General features: G+C 38.3%; 1 protein-coding gene across 8 annotated transcripts in view; it reads left to right on the top strand.

Annotated features, from left to right (window-relative positions):
* The window catches only part of LOC136858482 (early estrogen-induced gene 1 protein), a 611,382-nt gene extending 593,597 nt beyond the window's left edge, over positions 1 to 17,785 (top strand). For all 8 annotated transcript variants that reach the window (XM_068225564.1, XM_067138049.2, XM_067138054.2 and 5 more), the window contains 2 exons: positions 8,575 to 8,792; positions 17,384 to 17,785. In XM_068225564.1, coding sequence (XP_068081665.1) covers positions 8,575 to 8,792; positions 17,384 to 17,505 — 340 coding nt within the window. In that variant the 3' untranslated portion in view covers positions 17,506 to 17,785. The remainder of the gene's footprint in view (positions 1 to 8,574; positions 8,793 to 17,383) is intronic.
* Positions 17,786 to 23,370: the final 5,585 nt, after the last annotated feature.

The following is a 23,370-nucleotide window of genomic DNA, read 5'->3' as shown; positions in this document are numbered from 1 at the left end:
AAGCCGCCCCCCCCTTTTCACCCCTTTCGCGATGGGATATCCAATAATCCTCCCTTGGTGAGCACCTACACCCTACTATAAATGTATCCCCAAAATTTCATTTCTTTATGTCCAGTAGTTTTGGCTCGGCAATGATGAATCAGTCATTCAGTCAATATAGGCCTATATAGATTATTAATTTTGGAGCTTTTGTGACCTATTTTCTTTATTGTATGTTTTAAATGTTATGGTCATTATTTTTCTTGAAAATGAGTGGAAATTTCAAGCAGACTATTCCACTACATCACTCAGAAGCTGAAGAATTTAATTAAAATATTAAAATAAAGTGATCTGTGACTCTGTGCATAAAACATGACCACACTCGAGCACTGTTGTAGAAGAAGGGGCTTTGCTTTTGGTAAAATCCATTGGTTATAATTCATTTGGTCATTTCTTTTAAATTCATGTTTTTGTGGCTCATAGTATTAATGTAAATAAATGAATGAATACTGGATTAAAGCCACTATATGTATTTAATAGAGCCAAGAATATTCTGGTGAAAACCAGCAGATGTTTGCTGCAAAATCAAATTCAACAAACTAGGAGGGATTTGGATAAGTACAATAGAATTACACTCAGTCTTTTCATGGAGATTAGCATTAACTTGCATAGTGAACATTGGGCCTTGGTAGACAGGATAACATTTGAGCAGGCCGAACGTGAAAGAGTATAGTAGAGCAAATCAAGAAAAAAAAATTCAGAAAATCGTCCAACACAAACCACCGGAATTAGATTATAACAAGGTCATAGTAAATATGTCTGATAAAGTACTAAACCAAAACTCAATATCAGTGCTAAAGAAAGGTTTTCACTTCGCTGTGGCACCGAGAAGAATCCCAGTAGAGAAGATTGTCTGTGGGGTAGAGTGTGCCATCAGAGATTTACCGTTAAACAAGGCGGAAGAAATTCGTCAAGATGTATCTTACGTGCTGAAAAAAAGCAAAGCCACCACATCAAAACCTGACCAAAGGTGAAAAAGAAGCTAATGATTACAAAACAAAAATGAACAGCCTACTAGAAGAAGAAACATATAAGAAAGTAAGAAATCCCACCAAGAAAATTAATACACAAGTCACCCGACTAGTGAAGAGCTCAACACTTCCAGAACACTTGCAGAAGACCTTAACTAAATTCAGACCCGGTACCTCCAGTTATTTATGGCCTCCAGAAAATACACAAGAATGACGTGCCACTAAGACCAATCGTGAGTGCCATTGGTTCTGCGACCCATGAGTTAGCCTGCTATATTTCATCACTGTTACAGCCAGAAACAGGGAAGATAGAACATCACGTTAAAGATTCGAAACTCTTCTTGCAGAAGTTACGTGAGCTACGAGTGGACGAAGGTGACAACCTGGTAAGCTTTGATGTTACATCACTTTTTACTTATATACCAGTAGAAGAAATGCTTACTTACATCAGACAATACCTGTCTGAGGACTTGACCAATCTGGCAGCAGTTTGTTTAAAATCTACTTACTTCTACTACAAAGGGGATTATTACGAACAGATAGAAGGAGCAGCAATGGGTTCACCTCTGTCACCAGTGGCTGCTAATATTTTTATGGAACATTTTGAGTCTGCTGCATTAACTGCAGCGCCATTGAAACCTCGGTGATTCTATTGTTACGTGGATGATACATTTTGGGTCTGGCCTCATGGAAGGGAAACATTAAATGAATTTTTGGAACACCTAAATTCCATTAACAGTAAGATCAAATTCACGATGGAAGTAGAAAATGAAGGTAAATTACCTTTTCTTGATGTGCTAGTATACAAGAAGAATGATGGTACACTAGGCCATGCAATGTACAAGAAACCTACACATTCTGTAAGATACCTTCATAAGTTCTCACATCACCACACGTGCCAAAAAGCAGCTCTCCTTCAAACGTTATTTACTAGGGTGAATAACGTTGCAGACGCTGATAACCACTTAAGTGCATTAAGAGAACTGACAACATCCACGAAGAAAAACGGCTATACGTCAGGAGACATAGCACGAGCTGTGAAGATCAAAGAGCCTAACAGGGATAGTACCAACCAGGACTACAGTAAAAAGAAGAAAGTATTCCTTCCTTATGTGGTAGGTATAACTGACAGAATAGGGCGCATTCTTAGGAAGCACAATATAATTCCAGTTTTCACCACAGACCGGAAGCTCAAATCCCTGTTTCGACCATTCAAAGAAAAACCACATCTTGAAACACCGGGCGTGTATGAAGTTCCATGTGGTTGTGGTTGCTCATATATTGGCATGACAAAAAGGCTTGTCAGCACCAGGGTGAAAGAACACATTCGGTCAGTAAAGAATGTTGCTCTTTCATCCTCCACGGAGAATGCCATAAGCCAGACTGCCATAGCAGAACATTTCTACAGTACAGACCATGAAATCCTCTTTGACCGGGCGAAGGTCATCGTGCCTGTAAAAGACTTCTATGGTCGACTCATAAGAGAAGCCATAGAGATAGAGCTGCGCCCAAATAACATCAACAGGGAACACGGCTTCAAGTTATCAAATACATGGAGACCTGTACTGCAGAAATACATGCATAACACCACCATGGAACAGCGGGACGCACTCATGAAACCATCGACAAAGGGCGATGGATCACAGCACAACGATCCTTAAGTCCAATTAGTGGGGTAGGCCGTGGATAGTACGGTCATGACTTCCACGTTTCTTTGAATTTCTTTGCTCACTGTCGGAAACAGAACTTGACATGCCCTGATGAAGGCTAATGCAATTTGACTGAAAGCTCGGCATCATTAAATAAATATAGTGGCTTTAATCCAGTAATTTTCAATATCAGAAAACTTACACTCGAGGAAACAGCCTTTTTTTAAAATATAAAATACAGAAGAAACATCAGATATATTTTGTTTCTTTTTTAGGGATATTAAGTGAGTATGTTTTGTGGACTGTATTTTATAATCAGTAGTTATGAAGGAACATGTCTATTACTTAAGATGAAATTTGTCAAAAATCACTTGCATTGTGATTTAACTTTTACTGTACAAATAAAACAGTATAAATTATAGGAGTCAGTTTGACCCACACCACACCATTTACGTTATCCAAGTCCACTGCACTAGTTGATGGTTAACCAGTGAGTGAGTGTTGAACATTTCATTGAAGATTTAGGACTTAGCGTGATAGATGGAGGCTACAGGATGAGAATTAGAAACCTACTTCAAAACAAAAATTGCATTTTCTCTTATTTAACCCTGAACTGCGTGCGTCACTCGGTATCACATTACTATGCGTGCGGCGGTGTTTGGATTGCACAATGTAGTTTGCCAACTTTCTCGAACATTATGTGCATTTTATCAATTTTAGGTTAAGAACATTTATTTAAATAATTGGAAGATGTAATGTTTATTGTAAAAAGGCAAAAACATACACACTTTATGAAATTGAACATGTTTTAGAGAACACACAAATGTAAGTCAAAAAATTTAAATATGGGACTGCTGTACATAGATTTGAAATCAGATAGTGGATTACTGTTCCCAGTGAAATGAAGCAAATTTAGTTTTCATCTTCAGCTTCTTAACTGCACTTTTCACAGGTAACCTTATGCCGACTATGATTGCGGCACACATTTCAATGACGTAGGTCACAGGTAACACCAGTCTTTGTATTTTTGTGCGTTCCACAAAAGAAGCAGATTTTCTTTTATGATCCACACTTCATAGTCTCTTTGGCTTCATAAAACTTTGATAAGAATACCCGTAAATCACTTGGAAGGGACACAAGATGAGCTCTTTCTTGGAGATTTACCTCCATCAGACTCAGTCCCAATTCAGTGATATATATCCTTCTCACACAATCCTTTGATGGGCTGTTGGCCAGAAATATCTTGTACGAGTTTATTCCTGCAATATCGAGTTCACAGAGAAACACTACAAGAGGCCATCACCTGGTTTTCCCTGCTGTTGTATATGTAGAACACATCTGATCAACAGTATCTGTGCCATCCTTGGTCCCATTATAGTCAACGATGACGAATGGCTTATTAGTTGTGGGATTGATTTCACCTGTGTCATGCATAGTTGATAGAAGGACAACTGTCTTCTTTTTTGTCACATAGGACACTAGTGTTATATCAGACTGGAATCTAAACATGCTAGAGCCAACCTGGCGAGATTTGTCCATTAGAAATTCGGGAGAAATTTCCCTTTCTTTTTTCTTTTTTTTCCCCCCCTAAGTGTCCTGATGAATGTCAGCCCTTGCTCCAATAGGAATTCGGCCAATGGAATGCTACTATAGTAATTATCAGTGGTAACATTCCTATGTGAATTCTTTATTGGGTCAGTTAGTCTTTTGACGATGTCCATCGGTTTGTTGGAACAACTGTAAGGACCTTCGGCTTGTTTGCCACAGTAAAGTTCCGAATTGAACGTGTAAAATGTCCTACTGTCGTACAGAGCATAGAATTTGAGCAGCTGGTTTTAGAGGCATATACTGGATAAATCCACAGCGTCCACGAAGAGTTACAAACATCTCGTCAATTGTTACAAACTCCCCTGGAGAGTAGGAAGCCTGACAATTAGCAACAAACTTCAAATGGAATTTTCTGATGGCTGCTAATCTGTCTGTCACAGTTTGTACCTTTCTAGTACTTACATCATCAAAACGCAAACATCTCATCAAAAACAGAAAGTGGCTGGAGCTAAAATTTGCTCTCAGGATTATCATTCCAGTACTGTCTCATGACCAAAGCGCTCTAAAGAATCTGCACAATTGTCTTTTTTAGTTGCAATAACAAATAATGCCCCCAGAAGTGCCAAAGCATCAATCACTGTTGGAGTGTTTCGTGCACGTGCTTTTGGCCTGGGAAACGTCTTCACGATATTTTTTGAACGGGTTCTATAATTATTCAGAACCACAGGAGTACTTTCGCAATATAAAATCTGACGTCGTTGTACCCCATGTCCTCTTCCATTGGAATATCATTCGTGATAGATTGTGCCGAGTCACTAGAATGATCGTCATTTACCACCCCTTCTCCTTCAAAATCGATGTCACTTTCAAAATCACAGTCACTGACTTCTCTGTCTTGCTCCAAAAGTTCCATAAGACACTGTCAGATGTCATCAGGTTGAATGTATCTTCTTTGATCCCTGTAGCAAAAAAATAAAATAAAAACAGATTACTGTATTTATATACGGTAAGTATAATACTTCACATTGAAAGTTATAAACTTCATTTTGGGTCCATATTGAACTCAGAATAACAAAGCTTTGAAGATAACTGAATGGTCCACCTATTTAATACAATACAACTTGTTGTTCAGATAAAGTTACAATATATTATTTATTTGGTACTAGTTTCAACACTGATGTGCGTCATCTTCGGCCGATCGTGGAAATGGGCAATCATACAAAAATTACATATACACAATATAAAATACAAGTTACATATCACTATAACAATACTCTTAAAATGAAAAGTTCCTAAATAAATTGACAATAATGACTATGTTTATTTTCATTTTCAACAAGTAAGTTCTTGAGAGTCGAATGTAACACATTGTGAACTGAACATCTTCCAAGTTGAGAACTAGGGTGTCCTGGGTTAACTTTTAGTCACAACTTGATATTAGATAAAAGTAGATTTTTCTTTAACACTTGAAGATGATGTCACCCCATGTGGGGTGACGGAGCCTCATACAAAATATAGTATGTCACCCCTCATGGGGTGACACGGTAGTGTGTCCAGGCCTCTCAACTTTAGGCTGTCGCACGAAACTAGCGCTACCATTCGCTGTTGTATTGCATTGCTTGTTCATATAAGGTGTTCATACAGTGCAGCGCAGTGCCCATTCCTTTCTCACCATGCTGTGCATTGCCCAACAGACAGTGGAATTTCTCTGACATTTGTCACCCCATATGGAGTGACATACGCAACCATCAGAATTCAATTATTAATGACAAGGAAAATAATGTGGATTGGAGTTTATTATTGCTTTATTCTTACATACTGGTTGAGATTTAGCACTCGGATGAAATTGTAAACCGGGGCTACGTGTGAATAAAAATGTTTCTGCAAACCTGAGAATGTTCCCCAGTAATTGTCACCGGCTGGTAAACGTAAACTCGTGTCCTCATCCTGAGGTGGTGCAGCTCTTCCCAGGCACACCCGCATTGGAGATGAGCTGCATGTACCATTTCAACCACATACCAGCCCTCCTGTCATTCTTAAATTTGTGGCAGTACCGGAAATCGAACCCGGGCCCCCGAGGACGGAAGCTAATAACGCTAACCGTTACGCTACAGAGGCTGACACTGGCTGGTGATTTGCTTGAATCATTGCCCGATGCAGCATCGGAATCTTTGCTAGTGTCCTCACTACACAAACTACTGTCGAATTCCGACTCGGAAAATGTGGCATCACATTGCAAGTCCTAAATGTCAACATCTCTTGATTGAACATTCGAACCCTTTTCAAGCTGTTCTTTTATCTCTCTATCGGTAATCATGGCTTACTGAACACAGAAACACATAACATGAATTAAATTCTTGTCACAAAACTGTAAATTACAAGGAACTCGTTGAAAGGCGCGTAAATCAACAGCTCACAACACGGAGCATAGTGTTCCACAACAACAAAGGTAAGAAGGCTGTCACCCCTGTAGGGGTGACGTGCGCTTTCTCTGTTGCATAGTCAACCTAATAACCATATGTCACTCCAATGGGGGGACACAAAAATAGTAACTTTCAACATAAATTATGTCTTTGATTATCATCTACGAATGAAATTACGAACTTCCGTAGCCCACAACAAGCTGAAAAATGTATATCGCATTTCAGCAGTTTATCACGAAAAAAAGCAAATGTACACGTCGACGCTGAAATGTTAAGAACTTGTTATGCTTTGTTCTGAATATAAGTAATGATTCTATGAAAGATAAAAACAGTCTTAAAAACACAGCTGTGAACAGTTGCGTGTGTCTATTTCCACTGGCTTAATGTTGTAACATGTCTGTGAGGTCCTTAAGATGTTAAACGAACAACATTTCCCAGTTCAATGCGGGACCTGTAGTATAAAGAAAAAATAACTTGGAGAAATGTGTTGAGGGAGTGGAGTGCTGAAGGAGAAAAAGCGTATCGTGTTTATTAATCTATGAGACTCACCATGGACCGCTGTTGAATAATCTGATGTGTGGAAGGAACTGAGCGTTGTGGCAAGCTTGAGTCGAGGACGTGCCGTGAGCCGAGGAAGATGGGGAGAGGGCCTGAGGGAAGGAGTTGAGGGGCAATCGAATGAGGGGAATCTTGAGGGCATTGTGGGGTGAGCGTATAACGAGATAAAGTGTTGTGCGTGATGCGAAAAACTGAGCTAATATTTGGAACTTTAATGTTTTTAAAAAACGTGATAAGGAAATCAAACAGTATTTTTGGTTTTTCAGAAATATAGCTCAAATTTAAATTTGAATTAATATATTGGTCCAAATGTATGTAACAGTATTCAGCAGCGTCTTGCAACGGACCTTTACTTAAAGACTCCATTATCTCAATATCCCGATCTATACCAGAAAAAGTGTGTTTTAGATCACGGATATGTTGGCCCACACTGAAGATGACGCACATCAGTGTCGAAACTAGTACTGAATAAATATGTTGTAACTTAATCTGAACGACAGATTGTATTGTATTGAATAGGTGGACCATTAAGTTATCTTCAAAGCTTTGTTATAATACTTCATACCTGCAATTATATACATAATGAAGTATCCACCTCCATTAGTCACTAAAACTTTCTGAAAGGAATGTTGTTATAGCAGAAATAATATATAACACCACTTGGAACAGTAAACCTAAGTTCAAAAATATACTTACATTTCTGTGCGCGTTGCGGTGTTAGGACCGCTCCCAGCAAGCTGAACGGTGAAGGCGGTCTTCATGACTGTTCCCACGCTGAACTGCAGCATTACACAACATATCAGTAGTGCTGTCTGATGCTTAGCAGAGTAAGCAAAGATTAGCAGTGCACCTAATCAGATTGAGCACGCATTAAACAATAATACAAATCAGTAATTCAGAAGTGCGGTCCAAACACTGCCTACACGCGCGGTCCATGAATGCAGGAAGTTTAGTGTGCAGATTATGTTCAAGATCATTTGTGTGTGTTCATTACAATTTTATACTGCCACCACCACCACCACCACCACCACCACCACCCACCTTCTTTCATTCTAGTCTCCCCACCTCTTTTGTTATGAGGATATGCCATTAAAATGTGCTTTTTTGATGTCCTGTTAGAATATGTTATATTTTCACTTGGTTGTTCATTTTTGTTCCGCATTGTATTCCCCGTTTCTTTCTCTGTGCTTGAGGGTGTTGCCATAATACTGACTGTTTTCCTTCCAAAATTGTCATAATGTGATGCATGGGTTATGGATTAGCTCTGGTATATAGCAGGCTCTTAGTTGATGTGTAATTGTCGCTCTAAATATAAGGTGCATGGATGAATATTTCACCAAAACTCTATCAGCATCTTCGTTTGAGAACTGTCTCTTTAATTTACAGAAATCCCAGTTCAGGATCTGGACTGAGCGAGACAGGCTCATTAGATCGTGCTAAGGCAGCCATGGAGCGACGGAAAAGAGCTGCAGAGGAGGGCTGTGTGACAGGTGGCGCAGTGCAGGGACAGGGGCGTGTAGAGCTCACTCGAGTCAACCCTGACACACTTATCAACGAACTGATTGAGTCCACCAATCTGGAGCAGCCTGATGATGCAGCTGAGAGTAAGTTTTGTCTATAAAATATGAGCATTGGAAAAGTTTTATAATTCTTTTCTATTTATCATTGATCTGATATGAGTAGTTGCAAGGAGTTCATGATTGTTATTTTAAGAGACAGAAACAAGATAATCGACTCCTATATCTCTAATTTGTGGTATGCTTCACATGCTTTGATCATGAAAGTGTGTATCGTGTAGAAATTACAATGAAAAGCAGAGATAATCTGCTTGATAGCTGCCCATATTAGGTAATTGAAATGATCTGCCTCCTAATTGGTTCATATGAACAATATTTAATTACCTTTATCTGTTGTTTAGATGCTAGTGAGATTTGAATTATGGCTCAAAATTGACATTTTTTAACCTCCAGGAAGACTTCCTCTTTCTGATTTTATTCTTCTTGTACCATAGCCTCATTGGATGTCGGCTGTCAACAGGGTGATCTGGTTCTTGTTCTTAGCAACTCGGAATAGAGTAGGGGTACTGAGCCCATACGATTCTCATAGATTCCGTAGCCTAGATCTTCTTCCTCTACTTCTCCTTCCTTCAATTTTACCTTGCAAGATAAGCTGAATGAGTCTGTATTTATCATTTTGAGTGATATGGCCAAATTATCATAAGTTATGAGTTTCATTATGGTCCGTATTGACAACTGATCACTATCAAAGGGTAGAGACGGGTCCATCTATTCAATACCATAAGTTTGTATATTGTCTTATAAAACTTGGACTAGTTTCAGCCCCATATATATTGGGCCACCTTCAGCCACGCTACAATTGGAAGACCTGTACAGTCTTCATTTAAAACATTCATGAAGTCCAAACAACACATCCAAACTTGAGACTAAATGGCACATCGAAGCAGTTGTGGTTGATGGCGAACTATGTTGTCGCTCCTACAGCAGTCAAATGTTCTTGAGTTGATCTGGGAATTGGCATCTCTATCTGTATAGACGAGCAACTTGATTTATATAGCTTGAAGGGGAACATCATAATTTTGAATGGGTATTTCTTTTCGTCAGATGTAGTGATCTATTGTTTAATTTGATTTGGAGTGAATGTCCCTGTATTCTTCGTAAGTTGCGTGCATCTGATATGGTCACCAACACCAGATTGACTGTTAAGAGGGAGCAAGAGTATAGTATATGATGGCACGGGTTGGAGGAGGGATGTGTGAGGAGGGGAATTGACGTGTCTTTTTTCTGTTTTTACTTTGTGTATATAGGAATGATTATATCAAATAGAATATTCAATTTTTCATTTATTTCATTAATATTATGGTTAGGGTTAAAGTACTGTTCTAAATGAATGTAACAGTTCTCCAAAATGTTGAGTATAGTGCCCTTCTTACCCACTTTAATTTCAACAGCATTGTTCTCAGCAGTAGAAATGAAATTTTTAAGAACATCGGTTAAAAAGACGAGAAGAGATAGAATTCAAAATATTAAAATCAGAGGAGAGATAAATATAGAACCGTTAGTACAGAACATACAGAAAGCAAGACTGAGATGGTTCGGACGTGTAAAAAGAATGGGTAGCAAGAAGGGAATTGGAAAGAGAAGTTAAGAGAAAGAGACCAGTTGGAAGACCGAGAAGAAGGTGGATGGACCAGATTTGGAAGGACCTTAAAGAAGCTGGACTGGATGTAGCGGAAGTAATGGAGCAGGAAATGTGGAAGGACAGAAAGGAGTGGAGGAGGCTTGTTAACCACACCCGGGCGACTGGAGTGGAACGTTGATGATGATGATGATGATGATGATGATGATGATGATGATCCAGCCGTGATCAAGTACGCTGCCGAGATACTTAAAGTGTTGGACTTGCTCCAGTGATGTGGCAGCTATTGTCAAATTAACAGGTTGAATGACGTGTTTGCTTATGACCATTACTTTGGTCTTTTTTGTGTTTAAACACAGACCTGCTGCAGCACTGTATTTGACCATGCAGTTTAGTAATGTCTGCAGATCTTCAGTACTTGTTGCAAGCAGAACAGTATCATCTGCATATCATAGATTATTTATTATGATACCATTAACAATGATGCCTCTCTGTTTTCCTTCTAGTGCTTCAGAAAATACCCTTTCAGAGTAAATGAAGAAAAGTGGAGATAGAACACAGCTAGCCCATTAATTGAACAAATCCCTAAATTACTCACAGCCTTCAACATAAATACAAATAATTTTATGAAAATATTTAATTATAAACATGTCAGCAATTTCCCTAACGCAGTAGTAGCCACTCCCAAGTCACCTATTCACGCCACACCCCCTCCACCTACTCCTAATGTCCTCAATGCTCCGCCTACCTCCCCTCTCCTGATTTATTCTCCGCCTTCACAGACACACCCCTACAATACACGTAGCAGTAGAATAACAACTGCCAGATTGTCTCAAACCACCAACAAGGCTAGTCACCTCTCTGTCAACACTAGCGGTAAGCGTTATTAAACTTGCACTCATTAATAGAATGTTGTCTATGTTTCAAAACTTACATTTATTTTCTTACACATTTCAGTTTTCAACACGCGCTACATTGAGAATTCTTCCACATCTAAGGCTTTATTGAACACCCTATTTATTGAATCTACGCTAAACAGCTCACGATTACAATCTATTACAAAGATTATTCTAGAAGGAGACACAACACCTCTATACTGATGCTTCAAGCGCCTTTTGACCTTACCACGCAACCACTTGGAGTTAACAACTCTACTGTAATTCTACTTACCTGATTCTCAATCAACAACATTCGAAGATTTATTTTTTGATATTTTAATTAATCTACGCTTCATTAATATCAAATAGTCTGTACAATCCAAATGTATGTCAGATCATTATGACTATGTCTCGTTCTACAAATAACCAACTTGTACTTTTTTATACAAACACTAGTATTCATTCCTTGTACATATAATACTATGACAAGTTCATTATTGAATTTTAGTTGCATTTTAAGCATCGCTTTCTCCATAGACTAGATTTTTATGAGTTTTATCTTGTATTAAAGCATGTATTACACTTTAATGAGGAACCCAGTTCACGGCCCTGACTTATCTTTAGATTAAGTATGGCTGAAGATGCTTACAAAGCCTAAGAGAAACATGTCCCATTTTAACATATATGTAATATTTGTATCTTAAACTTAAAGATTGTAAAGTATTGGAATGGTGGTTTTTTAATAAATTTGTTTGAAACTTTTACACACCGTGAGTTTACGCTACTTTTGATTAGTACTGCAACTTGAGAAATACCATGGTTGTACTTTACTAGTGATAAGTACCATTATGAGAGACTGTTTACCTGAATTTTGAACCCCTTTAGACAACAAGCATAATCGATTTAGGATTGTGCTTTGAAAGCAGTCCCTTGGTCAGTAATATAGTTACTGGGAAGGTGAGGCATTGGAGGTCAGATCCACTGATTTTTTAAAATTCATATTCATCCATTCACTTTTCATCATCACGTTTTGTATTCTGGTCAGTGGATGAATTTTGGACTTTTAAATAGTCATTGCATTTCGTCTCATTCCGTACTATTAGGGGCCGATGACCTAGATGTTAGGCCCCTTTAAACAACAAGCATCATCATCATCAGTAAGAAAGTGATGCTCTTTGTGTCTAATTACGTCAATCTGAAACTAAGAAAATAACTGGTCGATGTGTGTGGAGTGTGTTCCTTTATGGAAGAGAGTCCTGGACACTAGGTGTGACAATCAGTTGAAGAGTTGAAGTATCCGAGTTATAGTGTTACAGAAGAATGTTGAAGATATCCTAGACAGAGTTAGCAATGAAGAAGTACTGTGAAGAGCAGGAGAGATGCCATGCTTGACAAAGTACATGAGGAAAAGAAGGAACATCGGGATTGGACACACAATTGGGGATAGGAGTCTACTAGCAACTATCTTGAGGGGTTCTGTCGAGGGGCGAAATTGTTGGGGTTGGCCTAGGCTGGACTACATAGGGCACCTAATGTAGGTACTAGACTGCCAGTCTTACATGGAACTGAAGAGATTGGCACAAGACCGGAACTGTTGGAGAAATGCTGCCAACTAACCTCAGGGTTGACAACCCTAGAAGAAGACAGATAAACTAATTGATGAATAAATAGTGGATAAGTTGTCCTATTTAGTTGAATTGGATGTATTATATATTTTTCTGCACAATATGCTACCATGTTCATTAAATAATGGAATTCAGGTTTCCCATATTTTAGTGGAAAGATCTGCCATTGACCAATAACACAGGTGTAGACAAGTAGCAGATATATCAAAACTAGAAAGAAACTCATGGGGTAAACACAGTGTCAGGTCAAATATAGAATAATAAGAGCACATATTCCTATTAACATTCCTGTCATGCTGTACTTGATTTATTTCTCCATTATCACACAGTAACAGGTCAATGTGGGAAGAAGAAGCATCAAAAAGAAGAGACATAGACAAATTTCTAACCAGGAATGGTCAGAAATCTTGCCTGTGACAAGTTTTCACTCATAGATCCCTGGTCTCTTACCTGCACAGTTCCCCCTACTCTTATTTTTAACTTCTCCCACTATGCCTGCCTTACTGTACAGAGGTAGGCTGTGGATGGAATAAGCCACTCTTCCCACTGCTTGATACAAGAAATTGTGGTACCACGACATATAACGACTCGGCCATGAAGCAGTCTGTCTTTCTCTGCTTATTACTGACCCCTTTGCATCTGTAAATCTTTAGTTAAGAAACTGAATGAATAGATCAAATAAAATAACTTGTTAACATTTTTGTTGAGTGTTGGCATGATAAAAATAATTTCTTCCTGTAATATGTGATCATATGTTTTCATTGAACATTTTTATTATAATTATATTCAAATATTGCTTTATTTCAAAGTTTTTCACCTATTAAATTATCATACTCATCCTTGTTGACAGGATTATAATGGCTTTTATTGTAAATTTTCGTCGTCTATGATAGTCCAAGAGGAACATTTAGAATTGTTCTCTCCAGTCATAAAGAAAATCTGCAACTCCTTGTCCTTTTTAATGAAATAAGAAGTGTCTTTATTTCTTTGTTTATAACACTGATATTAGACATTTAACTGTACTAGAGAAGTAAACATCAGTCTAAAAACATGTTTGATCGCCAGCTGGTTGGTTGGTTCCCCCTCCGCTTCATGTCTGTCGCACAGCAGAGGGAATGTCCTGGACAGATTTTTAAATGTTTCACACATCTGAGATACTGTACTGTTTACACACTTCATACTCTGTAGTGTTTGGCCAGCTCTGCTCTGAACACACATACACTCCGCATCTTCACGGGCTGCTGTTTTCTTGTAGGTACACTATATTGCCATTAATGACTGGACACCACCTGAAAGAAAAGTAGACTGATCCTATATATATCATTCAAGCATATTGTGAGCCTATGTGAGGCAGTGAGCAATCAGTAGAAATGTTTATTAGCTACAGCAGTTAAATAGATGTACAACAAGAGCTCAGTGACCCTGAAAGGGGCATGATTATTGATGCCGATTTTTGGCAAGTTTCATATACCACATTCAACACTGAGTGATGTAGTAATGAAATAGAAACACCAAGGAGTTATGAAACCTTCACTTCGACCAGGGAAGCCAAAGATTAACAGATAGGGACTATCGATGCCTTTGACGTGGGGTGAAGTCAAATTGGCAAACTTTGTTAAAAACTATGGCCACAGATTTTCAAATACCCATACCATTTGTCTGCACTGTTGCACTGGGATTCCATGTGGGAGCTGCAGCACATAAACCAAAGATCCTAAACTGAATGTTTACCGCTTATTACAGCAGTACAAAACAGGTTGCGTGTGGACTCTGAGCGACGATTCATGCTACATGTTGTAACAGTCTGATGGGCGTGAATGGACCTAGCAAATGCCAGGTAAGCAATGTTCCCACTGTGAAATTTGGCAGAGAGGGTGTGAGCCTGTTTTTCATGGTTTGGTCTTGGGTCACTGTTTTTGTTTCCTCAAACCATGAATGGCCAAAACTTGTCTGTCATTATTGGACAATTCTTTACTATCTTCCCTGTTGCAACAATTTAGAATCAGTCCTTTTCATTATCAATATAATGATGCACCTATGTTTATAAAATAAAGGTCATACACAAGTGGTTTGTCAAAATGGGAGTGAATAAAATGGAATGGCTGGCCGTAAACACTGATCTAAATCCAATTGAGCATCTCTGAGATAGTTTCAGTGCCGGTTGACTGCCAGACCAGACCACCCGAAAACTACTGCAGGATTGTTTGTCATGTTGCCGGAGGAATACATGAAAATACCTGCAGACACTTGGTGGCGAGTCTTCCAAGACCGGGCGAGTTGGCCGTGCGCGTAGAGGCGCGCGGCTGTGAGCTTGCATCCGGGAGATAGTAGATTCGAATCCCATTATCGGCAGCCCTGAAAATGGTTTTCCATGGTTTCCCATTTTCACACCAGGCAAATGCTGGGGCTGTACCTTAATTAAGGCCACGGCCGCTTCCTTCCAACTCCTAGTCCTTTCCTTATCCCATCGTCGCCATAAGACCTGTCTGTGTTGGTACGACGTAAAGCCCCTAGCAAAAAAAAAAAAAAAGTCTTCCGAGAAGGGTATAGGCTGTGATAACGGTGAAGGGCAGAACTGCATTATACTAACACCGTAGCAGCTCTAATTAAGCCAGTAGCTATGAGTGTCTAGCCATTAATGGCAATTTAGTGTATCTCTTTCCTCATCTACCCCAGTTATTTTTTTATTTTATTTTTCAAACATGCTCATTATTCACTTCTCAGTTTCATTAGAGGGGTAGGTCAGTCTTGAGAAGTCTTATTAGAAAGTGTAGGATAAGAGGTCAGTTGAAAAAGCACAGTTTATTGCTGCTGTAAGAAAAGTCTGTGCCAGGCTGAGTGGCTCAGACGATTAAGGCGCTGGCCTTCTGACCCCAACTTGGCAGGTTCGATCCTGGCTCAGTCCGGTGGTATTTGAAGGTGCTCAAATACGTCAGCCTCGTGTCGGTAGGTTTACTGGCACATAAAAGAACTCCTGCGGGACTAAATTCCGGCACCTCGGCATCTCCGAAAACCGTAAAAGAGTAATTAGTGTGACGTAAAACAAATAACATTATTATTATTTGAAAAGTCTGTGTCAGTGTGACGTAAAGCAACTTAAAAAAAAAGAGGGATGAAGCTAGGATTAGAAGCAAAGCTACACACTTTGTCTTGTGTCTTCTTGTGTTGTTTTTTTTAAAATATTATTTTCAGACATGTATTTGTTCTCTTTCTGTTAACTACAAACCTACTACACTGGCATAGCAGAGGGAGAGGTGATATTCCCACGTGGCGCGTCCCAGGTGGCGGATAGAGGGTTCGTAACCAACTTGCCGGCGGACTTGAGTAAAATAAAATAGCTCTCGCGAACCAACACACAACCCCCTGTGGGTGGGGGATGCAGGCGAAGAATACACCTATGGTATCCCCCTGCCTGTCGTAAGAAGTGACTAAAAGGGGTGACCAAGGGATGATCGAATTAGAACTATGAGACTAACTTGTAATTAGTACCATAATGCAGGTCACTTTGACTTGCACGTAGTACCACTATGTTAGGTACACAATAGGTTTGTGATTAGTAGCGACAGTGTGTGCTTTCGGCTGGGTTTTACAGTACCTGTGATTAGTACCACTATATGAGCGACAGCATGGGTGAGCAACACCATGGTTCTGCCTTGCCTATGATTAGTACCCACTATGTGTGGAACACCAAGGGATAGTACGAGTTCCTGTGGTTAATACACTCATGTGTGGAACACCATAGGTTTGTGTTGCTTGTAAATGGTGCCACGATTTGAGAAACACCATAGGTCTGTGTTACATGTGTGCATTACATTACCTGTGAGTACTACCATAATGTGTGGAATACTGTGAGTCTTCGCTACTTTTGATCAGTACCGCAGCATAACAAATACCATGGTTCTACTTTCCTAGCAATAAGTACTATTATGAGGGGCCGATGACCTGGATTTTGGACCCCTTTAGACTACAAGCATCATCGATTCAGTATGGTGCTTTAGAAGCAGTCCCTTGATCAGTAATACTATTGTTTAACACTAGTTTCTGGGAATGTGGGGCATTGCGTGTTAGATCCACTGATTGTTTTAAATTCATATCCATCCATTCATTCATTTTTTTGTCCTCATGTTTTGAATTCTGGTCAGTGGAGGATTTTGGACTTTTAAATTGTCACTACATTTCATCTCATTTCGTACCATTAGGGGCCAATGACCTAGATGTTAGGCCCTTTTAAACAACAACAATCATCATCATCATCATCATCATCATCTTTCTTTTAAGGTGTAATTGCATTCTTATTATAATTGTGAGTTTAGTACTGCTAAACTTACATTACAATTTCCTAATCTGCTTCTGAAATGCTTGTAATCAAAGTCTGACCATTTAAAACGTAGCTGCCTTGGACTCAAAATTCAAATATTTGTAGTTTCACCTGATAAGAATTTGGTTAAAATCTATACCCCACCCTTCATATTTATGCAATTAATTACTTTCATATATATTTAATATGTCACACAGTTGTTTTCACTTATGTTCTAGCATCAGGCTTGAAACTATTCATCACCAACACCAACACCACAGTTCTGAGCAGTCATGATGTGAAGAGTCAGATGTCTGTAGGAGTGGTGAAACAAGTAGTCATGGAGTCTGACAATAGGTAACGAAAACAACAGCTGGATGCAGCGGACCATGCTTCTGTTTCGTATGTATATGTTGTCTATAGATTTGTTAGAAGTGAAGTGTCGCTTGCATCAACAGAGGACAACTAGAAGCTTATTGAATGTGTGAATGGACACAAGAAAAGTGTTGTTGTCAGTTTGTGGAGTGCATGCTTGTGATCTGCAAGAAAATACCTGTGCATAATTTTCTTTATACATGTCTTAGACTCTGTGAATGTATTCTTCCCTTCGGCTTATCGAAATACAAAATAATTATGAATGATACTTGTGCATTAAATAAACCATATTTTGTATTCATATGTTCAAAAACAGACTCCTACAGTATAATTTGAAATACTGGAACTTAATGGCTCCCTAAGATAGAGTGAAATCTGTTTACAATGACCTGTAGTTGGTGTATCAAAGTGCATAACTTTTCTAAGGAATAAGACTGTTTTTATTTAATTGTACGTTAAGTATGTTTTATTATATTAACCTTATATAGAAGGTGAAAAGGAATGCATATTTATACAACTGGAACCAACAGTTAGTTCATGATACATTAACTCTGCCATGCAGTGTACAAGATGTAATGAAAAAAGTATGGATTCCTCATATGATGAGAAGAAAGAAAAAATTCTTTACCATATGTACTTGATTGCCGTGTTACAAGTTTCAAGTACACGAGAGTATGTTTGGAATCCATGTGCAACTGTTAAGATAATTGAGCCTATGTCATTCATCCTTCACACAATATTACACATTACAAAAACATGTAACATGCACACTTCTCACTGTTTTTCCAGCAAACAAGAGTTTTGGAGTGCATGCTGATCCATACCTGCAAGCCTTAATAACATGGCAACCAAGCATTTCTGAACCCATGTTGATACAACCTTTTTGTCTTCTCTGTATATGAGGAATCCATACCTGAAGTTCTTTTCATTACATCCTGTGTGCAGTGGGAAAAGTAATTTTAGTTTCAGTTTCAAAATTTAAATTCATATTTGAATGCGACTCCTTGTTTCTGAGTAAAATGGCCATAGACTGTTAATGCTGTATAGAGTATATCTGTCTTTAACCTGTATCCTCTCTCTCTGGAAATTGTTCAGTATTTTAAGAACGTAATATAGTTACCATTTCAAGATCTTACACAAGTGAACTATGGCTTTCCACATCTAAGAATGGATTTTATATGCATTGTAATGCAGCAAACGCAGTGAAATGCGAATTCCAATGCAGAATACAGTGAAAGCTCAAGTACATTGAAACCCTTGGTATGCAAAGTCCTTTCCTATCCTTTGTTTACAAGACAAAGGACCTGTGAAAAGAACTGATTCCATACATTATCTTGCCGTATCATAAATTATCATTTATTGCTCATTATAATGAACTATTTTGTCAGTTGGCCATTAAAATCTAATAGCTTGAATCACTTACTATAATTTTGCTAATTTCAGTAATTTATTCTACAAAATGTACTTGCTAAACACCCTTAGACATTTAAATTGTTTGGAGGTGAGTTAGAGCACATGAAACCTGTACTTCAAGTAAAATACAGAGTTTTATGCAGGTGGGATGTATTGTCAATGGGAAGGAACTGACAGATGAGAAATAACTCATTGCAGTAAACTGTAACTTACTAATGTACAGACAACCCCTCGCTTCTCACTGCAGGTCAGTAATTGCCTCAAGTGTGTTTACTTACTAAAGGACCTGGGTAATTAATTTGTATGACATATGTTACAATTTATGTTTAACTTTCTCAATATGAGATTTATATGTTTTATTGTAATTTCATTATGACCTCTGTCTTAGTTTCTTTGTACATGAAATGTGGGTGCTGTGCAGTGGCAGCTGCTTGCCATCAAACTGGGTGGCTGTAAATCTGAGTAACATTAATATTGAAACCAAATACATGGAGTGGTGTTTTTTTGTGGTGTATATATACAGTAAGAGAAGGTGTATGTGCAACCTCTGTGCTGTAGACTCTCCAACACCTGCTATACAGCCCACCCTGCACTATTTGGACTGGCCACTGCTGGTGCTCTGAGCTTGACCAAAGAGAACAGCTTAAGCACTGTATATCTCTTAAGGCTGATCTTAATTTGTGTAACTATTTACTACAGTGAGTGAAATGGTTAAATGTGTTTTCAACAGCTAGGGGCAATATTTTCCAACTTTGTTTGAGTATGATGCTCTTAAGAAAAGGAATTTGTTTTTTGAGCTGTTTAAACAGATTTCACAGTATACTCTTCATCAACTATTTTGCTGGTAGGTAGTGCTGTGATGTTGCAAATACTATTTGTTTGCAGGAGTCTGTTGTTAAATTTATTTGAAAACATTCTTAATCATTCTGATTTTCAGTCTATCTTGAAGTGTAGATCTCATTGTTGTTATTAGTACAGAATAAAAGTGTGTGTATTGATCAAGAAATATTATATTTGATGATGTAGTAATGACAGTGCATACATGCTCTAAGAACACAATAAATTCATGTTATATTGATAGTTCTTTCCTTGTTTATGGTACTCAATTCCTACCAAATGATTCCTTGAATTAGTTGATATTTTGAATTACCTCTTAAAAAAAGAGCTTACTAGATAGAAGAAAGCACTGTGGGACCTATGGACTATAAGCTGTATTGCTAAGTGGCATAACAGTTGGATACAAACAGAAAAAATGAAGTTCTTCAGTCATACATTAACCAGATATGTATCTATGTGCCATATTTAGAACTTGCAACAGGGTTTACATGATAGAGTATAAGAATCCGAGCTGAAGTGATGCAGTGATCAGAATATCAACAAGAATACCTTAAATCTACCTGGCAAAAGACTTAACATAGTGGACTGAAAGATAGATGGGTAGAAAGAGGTAGAAAGACCTGACTGGGAAAATATCAGAGTGAGCATATACAAAGAGCACATACATCTGAATATAGGAAGCTAGAAACAGCCAGGTCAGTGTGGGTAAAAAAAGAAACTAGGAGAGGAAAGGATCATCATGAGCAGTATAATCAATGTAAAATATTTAGACTGAAGAGCTGTTACCAAACAAATTCCCTCATCTGGATGTTTTGTTTTGAACTGCAGCAGCAGCTTCAATGATGTTGTAAAAGGTGTCTGAAGGAATTTCATTGGACCACAGCTCTCCAGTCTGAAAGATTTCACTGGATTATCAGTGAATGTGAAAGCTTCCATTCTTTTATTAACAATTAGCAGAAAGTACCTACTCTTCAATATATTGTGAACTTTAACTACAGGGACAAACTTCGGGAGGTGATTTCTGACAGGAAAAGGAACAAAGAAGAAAATACAACACAGGGTTGGTATATAAGAGGTTGCCCACAACAGGAGTTTCTGCATTTGGAAGGTTTCAGCAACGCTTGGGTTATGACATCACAGAGAGACCAATATAAATGGTCCGTTATTGGACATTCGTATGGGAATCAACATCTATATCATCACAGAGAGATCCGCCTTGCTGAGAGATTCCACTCACTTAGAGTCTGTGCAGTAATGTGTGAGTTTCTTTAATAAGTACAAGTGAGTTATAGTTTTGCTTTTATAATTTCATGGTGCTTTCTGTAAGTTGGCGACTAGTCCTGTGGTGAATAGCTGCTTTCTTATTCCAGTGTTATTCTGAATTTTACGACATTTAAGTTTCAAGTTGCATATAAGCATGCCTGGTATGAGGTGTATGGTTGCTGTGTGCAATAACAGCAGAGTGAAAACTAAGGAAACCTACAAAAGTCACATCAGATACTTTAGTTTCTCAAAATATGAGGAGCTAAGAAAGCATTGGATCCAAAGATGTGGGCGTGATGGAAATTGGAACGTGGATTCTTGCCAAGTGTGTTCCAAACCTTTTTTCTGAGAGTGATAGTGGCTGGAGCAGGTGGTGAGCTTGCAATAGTTGCATTATGTTTTGAATCTTTTAACAATTTGTCAGCTATTTTTGTACTGTCCCTCCTTACCTTCCTTCTTACTCTGTCATGTGACATGCAAAACACCCAAATGTATTGAGGGAACAGCATCTTCGTTAAGTATACATTTGGGAGGAAGCTCTAGCAATTCACCATTCAGGTCTGTGATAATACTATTGCCCTGATTGAAGAAATCTTGAAAAAAAAAAAAAATCCTAACATGTCCTTAAAGTGAAATTAGAGGCAGTGAAAAACAAATTACATCAAAGTCACATCTACATAAGTAATTTTCATAAGGCATTTATTAAATGTAGGAGGTTTAAACATTCTGTTCAGAGCATTCACACAAAACTGATGAGTGGTCTGAAAGGAAATATTTACTGAAAATCAAATCAAGATATTCACAAACCAGCAAAAATGTGTGAATTGGACTGATGAAGATATATTGCTGGCTTTCAGTTTAAAGTACAGTAATCATAACTAATAAATTTCATATTATTCCATGTTGAAGATCAATACTATTTAATAGTACTGAATAGGTAGAAACCTTTTAGCTCTTGTTTTACATTATACACGGTGATTCTTAAATACTTTTACAAACTTTGGGGATGGGTTCCTTACACAATAAGAAAAAAAGGTTTGTAGAAGTATTTTAGAATCACCCTGTATATTGCATTAAAGTACAGTATGCACCAAAAAGTATAGTAAGTTACTGGATTTTGCATAGCTCTCATGCAGATTCTTCAGCGTATCATTGCATCAGCATTGTGTTCCTAGTAGTGCAAAGAACATTGTGCTGTGAGCTTGGAGTTGAAAATGGATCTCAGGACAGAGGAAAAAGTTTTCATAAAGGAGTTTTTTTTCGCTCGTCAGGAAATGGTTAATAAGGCGGGCCAAGTTTGATGTTAGTGGCGGAACAATATTGCGAACAATTTAATAAGGTGGCACCAAACAACACAGTTATGCTGTCAATTGTTACAAAATTTCATTGTACTGGTAGTGTATTGTGTCAACAGAAGGGAAGGTCTGGTAGGCCAGTAACTGTGTCCACAAATGAGTATCTTGGACGTTTCCTCCATCAGGTGTTGGAGTCACCAAAATTATGTCTTTGATGAATGTTCATGAAACTGAACATCAGCAATTCATTGCTTCAGTGATTGTTTAAAGACATAGGCGAATTTCCGTACCAAATACAGATTGGACAACAACTGATGGTGCAAGATATGCATGCCAGGGTTGTGTATCATGCAAGATTTTTGGCCATGGTGTACAAGGATCCAGATTTGTTGGTCGATGTATGATTCTACGATGAAAGTCCCATTCACCTGGATGGTTTCATCAATCGGCAAACATCATCGTCCATAAACCGCTACATAGTGAGCGTGTGACGATATGGTGTGCAGTGTCAGCTAGGTTGGGATCTAAGAAGGTTTTGTAGTGCCAGGAACCTTCAGATGGATGGACAGTGGTTTTAACAGGATGGGGCAACCTGCCACACTGCTCCACACTCTCTGACCATGCTGCAAGAAATCTAGGGCTAATCATTTCCCATGGGACTGACAAAGAAGTTAGTGCAAGTTGCGATCGCAATTGCAAAAATGTTTTTGTTTGCATGTAAGAGTTTTACATGTACATTACAAATATGCGCACTATATTTGCCATTGACAATTACACTGCACTTTACAATCATGCGCACGTTCACTCACAGCGTTAAAAAGAATTGGTTGTTTGTAGCTCTTGGCAAAAGATAACAAGGATGAACATGTCCACAGAGTATACAGTGCCAGAAACAGAGTTGCTTATCACAGTAGGGGTTAGGGTTTCCACTTTTTGATATAAGAAATAAGGGACATTCACCTAAAAATACATTATTTTTCATAAAAAATAAGGGACAGTTCATAAATTCTTGAAAATCAAAACGTTAGATACAAATTTCAATG

This window comes from Anabrus simplex, chromosome 1 (assembly GCF_040414725.1).
Source record: "Anabrus simplex isolate iqAnaSimp1 chromosome 1, ASM4041472v1, whole genome shotgun sequence".
NCBI classification, from domain to species: domain Eukaryota; kingdom Metazoa; phylum Arthropoda; class Insecta; order Orthoptera; family Tettigoniidae; genus Anabrus; species Anabrus simplex.
The sequence above is the reverse complement of the archived record's forward strand: the minus strand, read 5'-3'. Positions and strand labels throughout refer to the sequence as shown.